The following is a 12,242-nucleotide window of genomic DNA, read 5'->3' as shown; positions in this document are numbered from 1 at the left end:
ATCATCATCATCATCATTATTATTATTATCATTATTATTATTATTATTATTATTATTATTATTATTATTATTATTATTATTATTATTATTATTATCATTAACATGATTATTATTATCATTATTATTATCTTTCTTATCAACAATAAATATAGCAATAATAATAGTGATGATAATAATAATGGTGATTATAATTAAAAATAAAATAATAATAATAATGATGATGATGACGATGATCATGATGATCATGAGAACAACAACAACAACAACAACATGACTATTATTTCCTTAGAAAACAGGGGGGGGGGGGAATTCGCTTCAGTTGAATAAATTACTTTAAGAATAATTAAAATTTCCTGTATTTTACTATTTTTGATATTACATGAAAGTACAGTTACATTAATTCCATAGTTTACTTTAAAAAATTCATCACTGGAAAGTTCTTAAAAACTTGATAAGTATAAAAGAGAAGTTCATTGGCTACATATGCATGCTCATCATCGCCGGATTACTTGTGCAGTGTTCTATCATCCTGGTATTTTCTACTGCAGCTTTGCACACTCGATTTTCCTATTTTGTTCAACAATCGTGAAATTACCTAACCTTCCACACAATAATAATAACAATAAGTAATTTTTCACAGTGAGTTCGCAAAACCGATCGCTACGATTTTGATATCGATGGATTCCTTTCACTCTCTAGCTATTTAACCTAAACAATACCAAGAAAAGACTTTTCTGCTTTTGTTTTTTTTTTTCTAAAAAGAAAAAGAAAAATTGAAAAGTAAGAAAATAGACCTATTCCCAATTCAAAATGTTTTCTTCGAGTGAAACAAGAGGAGGAATGTATATAACATTAATGCCTACAAGAAAAACAAGAGCTTGTTTTCTCTCAGAATATACGGATAATAAATATTTGTAAGTAAAATACAAAACAAAAAGAAATAAAACTGAGGAAATACCAGAGAAAGAGGAGATAAGGAGGAATCATTGTCAAGGTAGAAGGCAGTAGAGGAACTGGGGAACATAGTCCTCCTCACCCAGAGCGCAGAAATCCCATGCAAATTTCACAAAGATATATTTTATATCCAGGATTCCTGTAGACTAATATATTTTTATATATTTTTATGTATTACGGATATTGATTTTATGAACTTATAATAGTTTAAAAATAGTTTTAAAGTCTGGTAAGATAATCCCTTCTACCTCTCCTTACCGAAAAAGTTTTTCGTTGTTTTTCTTTGTTTTACCCTCCTAAAAATGTTTCAAAAGGTAGAAACAATTTTTTTCAAAAAGAAATACCTTTAAAATACATCGCGGATTTTGAGGAAAAAACAACAAGCAAAGCCGGACTGCACCAGATATTAAAAAACAACAAAAAAGTTCTAAGTATTTTTTTTTTTCGGTTTATAAAGTTACCCCAGGAGTTTGGTTTTCTTTGTTACCAGTTTTTTTCTCTGATGGTAAATAATAAGTCTGAATCTAGTCTTCAGTCCTGTGACATATACTTCCCTCCTTCATATTCCGTTATTGTCCAACTTAGAATGTTAAATTTTTAACTTCTCTCAAAATAAATATAATCGGGACAAGGTACTCCAGGTAAGTAGTAATTTAATCATCCATCCTGCTGGCAATCCCACCGCCATGGGAAGCACTGAGTGTCAGAGCACCAAATGAGACAGCCATAAAATGCTGACACAGGCCGGTCCATAACCAACCCTCAATCTCCACATTATTGGCCCTGGTAGCAAGGGAGACTATTACCTTTTTTATGTTCCTTTAAGTAGTATCATTATTGTTAAATTATAAAACGTGGTGTTTACAGTTCTGTGGGTTTTTTTTTTATTATTATTATTGCTATGTTTTTTTTTTTCTTTTTTCATTTTATAATAATGATGACTGCGAAGTGAACACTTTTACGTATCTCTCTCTCTCTCTCTCTCTCTCTCTCTCTCTCTCTCTCTCTCTCTCTCTCTCTCTCTCTCTCTCTCTCTCTGTCATCATTATTGTTTCCTCAGAATGTGCTTTCATGTTCCTTATTGCTACTGTCATTAAATGTATATATATTTCCTTCATATTCTCTTTCTTATACATCCCTGCAGAACGTCTGTAGACTTGGACTTTGATTAAACAACAACTTTGGTTATCAAATTCATGTGTCTTGATTTACGTCCTCTAACTTACATCCCAAATATGGAGTCAGTCGGTTAACACGGGTGGTGGTGCAAGTCTGCCTCTCATTATGGCAGGTCTTGTTCGCGGAAGTCAACTGGATATCGAAACAAAAGTAAATAAAATATGCTGGCGTAAAACGTATCTATGACGGTATGTGCGCCCATGGAGGGTCTCAGACCAACTGGCCGACATTACTTTTACTAAATGTTTTGTCTTTTTAAAACTTTTATCTAAAACAGGAGTGTCGATATATGCACACTAATGCACTCGATCACATAATCGTGGTGCATTAGTGTGAAGGTATCGATGCATAGGGTATAGATGAAAGCTTAAAAAAATAATAATAATAAACGATACTAGCCTGAGAACACCGTCGGCCTGACATTGTAAAGTCACGAATATGTCCTTGATTTTCCCATTCTCTTCCACAGAGCTGAGATGACCTTCCGAGGTAGATCATTTTGTCTCCTGTGTGTCGCGTCCTTCGCCCTCGCCATGCTCGTGCTGGAGGAGGTGTCTCCAGGAGAAATCCAGGACGGCAACAGAGCGAGAAGAAGGCTGCTGGAGTACGGGTGAGATAACATGAGAGGTAAAGGAGTAGGTATTCGGGGAAAAAAGGTAGGTTGACGGCGGTATAGGTGGGTAAAGATGCGGTGACACGGAGATGCATAATCGGTATATAGGTGGGTAGACAGACGAATAGGTAGTCAAGCAGGTAAATACGTAGGTAGGCAAACTGATAGTCGGGCAGATAGATAAGTGGATGCATAATGTAGGTAGATTGGCAGGTGAACGTTAAAAAGATAGATACATACATAGCTGATGTATGGCGGATAGTTGTATGTATATGCATGTTTATATATAAACAGATAGATGGATAAATATAGTTATGTATGTAAATATACATGCATGTTTATATGTATACGCTGTGTGTGTGTGTGTGTGTGTGTGTGTGTGTGTGTGTTGTGTGTGTGTGTGTGTGTGTGTGTGTGTGTGTGTGTGTGTGTGTGTGTGTGTGTGTGTGTGTGTGTGTGTGTGTGTGTGTGTGTGTATATATATATATATATGTATATATATATATATATATATATATATATATATATATATATGTATGTATGTATGTACGTATATGTGTATGTACATATCTCTCTATATATATATCTGTATCTATAAATTCATATTCATTTACTTACCTATTCACTTATTAATGTACTAACATAAACAAAAGTTCCTGTGCCCCAAAGTCGAAATGATGATACCGACTTGACTCTATCCGACTACAGTGCGAGTTTCAGTCCACAAAGAAATTTGAGAAAATGTAGGAATCACTTGGGCCAGTCTAAACCGGGTAGGAACCCTTTGGGCCAGTATAAGCCGGGTTGGAACCATTTGGGCCAGTCTAAGCCAGATAGAAATCACTTGGGACCAGTCTATGCCGGGTAGGAATAACTTGGGCCAGTCTGTTCCGGGTAGGAATCACTTAGGCCAGTCTAAGCCGGGTAGGAACCATTTGGACCAGTATAAGCCGAGTAGGAACCCTTTTGGCCAGTCTAAGCCGGGTAGAAATTACTTGGGCCAGTCTAGGTTGGTAATAGACAGGGCCATGTGCGGTGCAGGAACTGTGGTGCCTAGCAATAGAAAAGTATACGGTTATGTGTTGAACTGAAGAAAAGGGATATTTTGAGATGCATGTCTAAGACGAGCTAATGTTAATGATGCGTTAGATATAATTGCATTAAGCTTCTCTAGGAAGGGCTAATGTAAATTATACGTTTTATATGATTACATCTGTGCAAGGCTAACTTATCAAATTAAACTTATCAGTTCAGCAGTGATACGTGAGAAAAGCCAAGTTCCTCCTTTAAGTAAGCCGTTTTCTGTGGGTACGAAAAGCTTGATTTTCGTTGAATTTCGACTCCTAGATTGACCCTTTGAATTAAGAGAGATAATTGCACTATACTGGCAAATACTGTGGTCAGTTTTAAGGTTGGGGTCATCCATTTTCTGGCGTACGCTTTTTAAAACAATGAAAATTATTCGGATTAAAGTATGAATTACAGATGTGCGGCAGATAAGTTTCCAGTAAAAGGTACATTTATGCTTTAGAATAAATTCTAATTTTAACATGAAAACCCCATGGATAAAGCAGGATATCTTTCAAGGGCAATAAGTTACTGCATGTTGTTCTGTAATGGTTGCCTGCTTGATTCTGTCAATATTTCAGTATGATTTGTACGCTCTGGTGGGGGTGAGGAAGCCTTGGGAAAAGAATACTTTTTGTACGCTTGTGAAAATTGTGAAAAAATGGATGACTCCTATGATAACAGAGAGGTGATGATAACAATGAAAGTTTGATACGAGGTAAACTGCCATTCACCCAGGCAGAGGTATATGTACACACACGCGCGCACACGCACACAAACACACAAATATATATATATATATATATATATATATATATATATATATATATATATATATATATGTGTGTGTGTGTGTGTGTGTGTGTGTGTGTGTGTGTGTGTGTGTGTGTGTGTGTGTGTGTGTTCTTACCTAGTAGTTTAATAAGGAAGGAGAGTTAAATGTGTGTGTGTACATACATACTACATACATCATCATCATCATTTAACGGTAGGTTCATGTCTGAGCCGCCGTGGTCACAGCATGATACTCAATTGAAGTTTTCACGTTGTGATGCTCTTGGAGTGAGTACGTGGTAGGGTCCCCAGTTCCTTTCCACGGAGAGTGCCGGTGTTACCTTTTTTTTTTTTTTTTTTTTTTTTTTTTTTTTTTTTTTGTAGGTAACATTCTCTCTTATTTTATCCGGGCTTGGGACCAGAACTGACTTGGGCTGGCTTGGCCACCCAGTGGCTAGGCAGGCAATCGAGGTGAAGTTCCTTGCCCAAGGGAAACAACGCGGCGGTCGGTGACTCGAACCCTCGAACTCAGATTGCCGTCGTGACAGTCTTGAGTCCGACGCTCTAACCATTCGACCACCGCAGCCTTGACGATCATGTGCTTCCATGATTTTTCTTGGCAATTTAGAGCGGTGGTTTGCCATTGCCTTCCGCCCGGTGTTTTTATCGAGTCACCATCTCTATTTACCCGGCACTGACTTGGGCTGACTTGGTCCCCCAGTGGCTAGGTAGGCAATCGAGGTGAAGTTCCTTGCCTAAGGGAAACAACGCGGCGGTCGGTGACTCGAACCCTCGAACTCAGATTGCCGTCGTGACAGTCTTGAGTCCGACGCTCTAACCATTCGGCCACCACGGCCATACTACATACATACATATATATATATATATATATATATATATATATATATATATATATATATATATATATATATGGGGCCGCGGTGGCCGAATGGTTAGAGCGTCGGACTCAAGACTGTCACGACGGCAATCTGAGTTCAAGGGTTCGAGTCACCGACCGCCGCGTTGTTTCCCTTAGGCAAGGAACTTCACCTCGATTGCCTGCCTAGCCACTGGGGGACCAAGTCAGCCCAAGTCAGTGCCAGGTAAATAGAGATGGTGACTCGGGAAAAAAAAAAAAAAAAAAAAAAAAAAAAAAAAAAAAAAAAAAAAAACACCGGGCGGAAGGCAATGGCAAACCACCGCTCTAAATTGCCAAGAAAAATCATGGAAGCACATGATCGTCAAGGCCGCGGTGGTCGAATGGTTAGAGCGTCGGACTCAAAACTGTCACGACGGCAATCTGACTTCGAGGGTTCGAGTCACCGACCGCCGCGTTGTTTCCCTTGGGCAAGGAACTTCACCTCGATTGCCTGCCTAGCCACTGGGTGGTCAAGCCAGCTCAAAGTCAGTGCTGGTCCCAAGCCCGGATAAAATAAGAGAGAATGTTACCTAAAAAGGTAACACCGGCACTCTCCGTGGAAAGGAACTGGGGATCCTACCACGTACTCACTCCAAGAGCATCACAACGTGAAAACTGCAATTGAGTATCATGCTGTGACCACGGCGGCTCAGACATGAACCTACCGTTAAATGATGATGATATATATATATATATATATATATATATATATATATATATATATAATATATATTTGTGTATATATGTATATGTATATATGTATGTATTTATGAATGTGTACGTACATACACACACACACACACACACACACACACACACACACACACACACACACACACACACACACACAAATATATATATGTGTGTGTGTGTGTGTGTTTGTGTTTGTGTTTGTGTATGTATATGTATATGTATATGTATATGTATATGTATATGTGTGTGTGTGTGTGTGTGTGTGTGTGTGTGTGTGTGTGTGTGTGTGTGTGTGTGTGCTTACCTAGTAGTTTAATAAGGAAGGAGACTTAAGCTCATAGGGTAAATTTAAATTGATGCACATTTCTGGCACACACCACGTTATTTGGGAGATTCCAAGTTCCAGTAGTTCTGTTTTCCAACGGAACTCCTTTCAGATTTTACTGTGTCCTCTCGTCCTCCTTGTGTTCAAAATTATAAAGCCATCTTCCCGTAACATGTTGAACGGCATAATCACATCGTCATTTTCTTTCTTTCACCCAAAGTAGTCTTTTCTATGATATTTCTCTAGGGGGGGTTGTTACATTGTACATAGTGTGACCAATCCCTCCCTATACCAAGGTCTATATACTTATATAGTATACTTATTTAGCCCTTGCCATATACCAGAGCAAACACACGGCGTGCCTGTTCGGAGCTCACGGCCAAAGTCAAGGTCTATATAATTATATAGACCTTGGCCTTCAATCATTCATATAAGATAGAATAAATAATGGAGTGTAGGGGTGCAGAAATCGAAGGGAGGAGGACAAGTTAAAATGTTGAAATTTAAGGAAGTTAGAGGTTAAAAAAGTAAGGAGGAGGAGGGGGGGCGAAAACCCTTTGCATGTTTATAACATTTATATTTCTTGTCTAGTGTGAGACCGTTGCTTTTACCTCAGGCGAACCATCTACGTGGTGACGGGAACCTACCAGCGGTCCAATCAGATACCGGAGATGACCCAGCTGGCTCAGACCTTGATGCTCGTGCCGGACGTGCACTGGATCGTGGCCGAGGACACCCGCGTGGATAATAAAAGGCTCATGGAGTATCTCCAATTCACGGGTATTCCGTTCACGTACCTGAAAAGTGAGTCTTTCGTGCCGGGAAGGTCGCATTGGGTTAGTGCGAGATGAATCATGATAATGGAAATGATAATACTGATGATAATGAAAATAGCAATAAAAATAACTATGATGATGGTAATAACCTCTCTCTCTCTCTCTCTCTCTCTCTCTCTCTCTCTCTCTCTCTCTCTCTCTCCTCACCCACCCTCGCTCTCAATCTCTCCTTCCCACCCGCCCTCCTCCATCTCTCTCCTTCCTACCCACCCTCCCTCCTTCCCTCCTTCCTTCCTTCCTTTCTTTCTCTCCCTATCCCCACCATCCACGCCCTCCCTCCTTCCTCTCCCTATCCCCACCCTCCCTCCCTCCTTCCTCTCCCTATCCCCACCCCCTCTCTCCTACCAGCTCCGACGCCCAGGAAGTTCCTCAAGATGGACACCCTCCCTGTAGGTGCCTCCAGCTGCCGCGCCGCCATCGCCTGGATCCGAAAGAACGCTAAGACAGGCGTTGTTTACTTCGCCGACGAGGGCAATATTTACGACTACAAGCTGTTTGAAGAGGTGATGTAGAAAGAGAGGAGGGAGGGGGAGAGGTGACGGAAAAGGGAGGGGGTGACAGAGGGAGAGAGAGGAGAGAGAGAGAGAGAGGAGAAAGAGAGAGAGGAGAGAGAGAGAGAGAGAGGAGAGAGAAGAGAGAGAGAGAGGAGTGAGAAGAGAGAGAGAGGAGTGAGAAGAGAGAGAGAGGAGTGAGAAGAGAGAGAGAGGAGTGAGAAGAAGAGAGAGGAGTGAGAAGAGAGAGAGAGGAGTGAGAGAGAGAGGAGAGAGAGAGGGAGAGAGAGGAGAGAGAGAGAGAGATAATAGCAAAATAATTATGATAATAACAAATAGTAATAATGAGAGCAATAATGATGATAACGATAATGATAATAGTAATGATGATGGTAGTCATTAAAATGGTTATGATAATAGTAATAAGCATTAGCATTATCATCATAGTTGTTGTTATTATTATCATAATGATAACAATAACAATATTAAACATCTATATTAACAATAATGATAATAATTATTATTGTTGTTATTATTATAATGGCAATGGTGATGATAATAATAAACATTAAATAAGGATAATAAAATAACTAAAACAATAATGGTAATGATGAAAATAAGATAAAATTGTAATAATAGTAACAGTGATATACAATAACATCATCAACTACAATTATGGTAATATTGATAATGATAACAATGATAATAATAATAATGATAATAATAACAATAATAATACAGTAATGATGATAATGATAATAACAACAACAAAACAACAACAAGCATAATGACATCGACAACAACAATAATGAAACCCCCCAAAATATACCTTTAAATAAATCCCCTTTTCCCCGCGCAGATTCGCTCAACGAGAGGCGTGTCGATCTTCCCCGTCGGCTTCGTGCCTCCTTTGCAGCTCTCGACGCCCGTGGTGAAGGAAGGGCGGCTCTCCGGCTGGTACGACGGCTTGGCGATCGACAGGAAATTCCCCGTCGACATGGCAGGGTTTGCCTTCTCCGTGGAGTTACTGCACCATGTACGGAGGAGGGGAGATAGAGGGGGGGAGGAGAGATGGTGGGATGAGGGGTGGGAGGGATCGGGGTGGAAGGGAGGGATGAGGGAGGGGGTGGGGGAGGAAGGGATGGGATGGGAGTGGGAAGGAGAGATGGTGGGAGGGATGATGGAATGAGGGAGGGAGGGAGGGATGGGGGTGATGGGATGAGGGAGGGAAGAGGAACGGACGTAGAGGGGGGAAGAGGGAAGGGGATGGGAGGAAATTGGATGGGGTAGTTGGAAGGAGGGAGGGAGGGAAGGAAGATGAAGGGGGAAGAGAGGGAAAAGGAAGGGGGGGATGAGGGTAAGAGGGAAGGTCGGACAGGGGGAGGGAAGGGGGAAAGAGACGAGAGGAAGAAGAAAGGAAAGAGGGCGGAAAAAGGGGAGATGAAAGGAGGAAGGAAGAATTTGGGAGAAGGAAGGTGGTAACTGGAAGTGGGAGGGAAGAGTTAGGAAGAGGAAAGAGAGAGAAAGGAGGAAAAGAAAAGGGGGAAGGAGAGAGGGAAGAGGAAGATGGAAGGAAGGAGGGAAGACAAAAAGGGAGGGAAGAGAAAGGGAGGAAAAAGAAAGAAGGGAGAGGGAGAGAGGGCAGAGGGAAGGCAACAACAGCAAAAGTATACCTGGCCAGTAATTAAATATTTTTTCAGTGGATGTTGGCGTTTCACAAGGCGATTTACTCCCTTTCCCAATGTCAGTAAAACTGTTATATGTAACTGACGTCGTTTGCCAGTCAAGCGAGGCACAGCATCTCCCTAAAGTATATATGTGGGCAATAAAACTGGGGGGGGGGGGGGTGAATACAGTTCTGTGTGTATCTATGAATCGACAAGACAATAACTTTTTGAGTCAATTATATGGCATTTGTTATGTCGAATCACCCAGTAACGAGAGATTTCTATACTTAAATTTTATACGATAAAATGCATTATTCAGGGATCTGGACATCATAACATAATTTGTCATATACAAGTACAATGTTGAATATAAGACGAATATGATTTATTTATTTTTAATAAAAAAATATATCTAAGATAATAGCAAACAGACAAAAGCAGAGAGAACGTGAAAGAGACTAGCGATGGAGAGAGAGAGAGAGAGAGAGAGAGAGAGAGAGAGAGAGAGAGAGAGAGAGAGAGAGAGAGAGAGAGAGAGAGAGAGAGAGAGAGAGAGAGAGAGAGAGAGAGAGACTCGCTTTACCTTTCATAAGCCTTTGTTCCTCTTTCAGCGACCTCGTGCCAACGTAGACTGGTCATATGACTTTCAGGAAGAGAGCCTCCTGAAGGGTTTAGGCATCCCACCAGAAATGATGGAGCTTAAGGCCGAAAAGTGTACCAAGGTGAGACAGCATAGAATCATTTCAAGTATGTCCATTTATTTTTCCATCTACATATGTATATGTGTGTTTGTGTGCACACACACACATGTATGTGTGTGTGTATGTATATATATATATATATATATATATATATATATATATATATATATATATATATATATATATATATAAATGTATACAGATCTGCATGTGTGTGGGTGTATGTATGTGTGTCACCAGAATGTTTTATCCTAATTACCATCACTAAAGGAATTATCATATTTATTCCACCCTGGAGATTTAACACACCATCACGTACTCACGCCGGGGGTTACTGCTATTACCGTAAATTATACGAATGCGATGCTTGGGCCATGATTTCGGCGCTTATTGGAGTTACTAATTAATGATTACCTGTATATGATGATGGGAGATATTATAAAAAAAAAAAAACAGTAACACAGGTAATATATTTGCAAAATTCGACTGAAGTGCAGACGTAATAATGGTAAATAAGTCAGTCACAAACCATCTTAATCCGAAGTCTAAGCTCCATCGTCGCATTCGCATGGTCTGCGGTAATGGTGGTAACTATGTGACTCGCGTCCCCAATATCAACATCTAATACACGTTTTCAGATATTTGTGTGGTGTGTGGAATCAATATTACCCAAACCAGCGACGAGGGAACTGTGTGACAGGCAATACGACGGCACTAATCTACGGTTATTGGAGAGCCAAATAGAGATGGAAGGAACATCGTGCTTATATGATACGAGACACAAGCTGCTTTGACGGAGGAGGACTGAGTTTTTTTTTCTAATAAGGCATTGTATATATATTTATTAGATAGTATCTAATGAAATGGAATTGTGTATATCTTTTTATGTGCTCGGGCGTTTTTAGTTCTTCATGTTATGCATTCCTGCCCACGTTTGTGTGTGTGTGTGAGAGAGAGAGAGAGAGAGAGAGAGAGAGAGAGAGAGAGAGAGAGAGAGAGAGAGAGAGAGAGAGAGAGAGAGAGAGAGAGAGAGAGAGATGCATTTTCTTCAGGATTTTATTTTTGAAGTTTGCCTCTCATTTGGCACATATTTTATTGAGGTAAAAACATGCATTTAACAAGTTGGTGATGAATGCTGACAAGGGGTGAGGGTAATTATCTAATAACTAACATTCTGGTGATATAATCAAGTAAAATTATTCAAACGTGTTACCTTCAGGCAATCAACACCAATCTCCCGAGTACATCTTCAATAATAATAATGTTAATAATAATAATGACAATAATAATAATAATAATAATAATAATAATAATAATAATAATAAATGAAATTAAAAATAATGACAATAAAAAAGTCTATTCTGCAATTTTATTCCATCTTTTAGGTCGCGTATTGCAAGATGCAAGTCGTGACATGGCGTTGCAAAAAATGCCACTAAGCATTTTTTTTATGATTATTTACTATTATTATTATTCATAAAACACCATCACCTTTTCCTCTATTTCTTTTTATTCCAATGTAGGTACTATGTTAGTTTCTGTGTTAATCTCCAATGCCACCTTAATGGCGATAAACATTTTATTTATTTATTCTTAACTTGTTATGTGTTTAAATATTATGTCTCGTTACCAGGCAGACTGATATGAAGTGTTGCTTTAATTCGCTGAACTGTGGTAATATACCTTCTGTTGACACTAACGAGAAAAATAAGTATTCAATATATATATATATATATATATATATATATATATATATATATATATATATATATATATATATCCGCACACACGTTTATTTACTCAAATGTTTATGTCAATATTGTAATTGTTTTTATCATCACGTTATTAGCAGCAATATTTTTGATTTGTTATTATCATCATTGATGTTGTTATTTATTATTACAAATGGTATTATCATCATTATTATTATTATTGTTATTATCATCATTAATGTTATCATTATAATTATTATTGTTATTATTATCATTATTATTATTGTTATTATGGTTATTAGAATTACTG

The 12,242-nt window shown here is 38.9% G+C and overlaps 1 protein-coding gene across 1 annotated transcript in view; it reads left to right on the top strand.

Annotated features, from left to right (window-relative positions):
- The window catches only part of LOC119598163 (galactosylgalactosylxylosylprotein 3-beta-glucuronosyltransferase S-like), a 16,611-nt gene extending 4,693 nt beyond the window's left edge, over nt 1–11,918 (top strand). The window contains exons 2-7 of the mRNA XM_037947800.1: nt 2,603–2,743; nt 7,142–7,329; nt 7,710–7,864; nt 8,712–8,888; nt 10,131–10,241; nt 10,859–11,918. Of these exons, the coding sequence (XP_037803728.1) occupies nt 2,603–2,743; nt 7,142–7,329; nt 7,710–7,864; nt 8,712–8,888; nt 10,131–10,241; nt 10,859–11,014 (928 nt within the window). The 3' untranslated portion in view covers nt 11,015–11,918. The remainder of the gene's footprint in view (nt 1–2,602; nt 2,744–7,141; nt 7,330–7,709; nt 7,865–8,711; nt 8,889–10,130; nt 10,242–10,858) is intronic.
- The last annotated feature ends 324 nt before the right edge of the window (nt 11,919–12,242 follow it).

The sequence above is a fragment of the Penaeus monodon genome, chromosome 40 (genome assembly GCF_015228065.2).
Source record: "Penaeus monodon isolate SGIC_2016 chromosome 40, NSTDA_Pmon_1, whole genome shotgun sequence".
In the NCBI taxonomy this organism is placed as follows: Eukaryota; Metazoa; Arthropoda; class Malacostraca; order Decapoda; family Penaeidae; genus Penaeus; species Penaeus monodon.
This window is presented reverse-complemented; position numbering and strand designations above follow the sequence as displayed.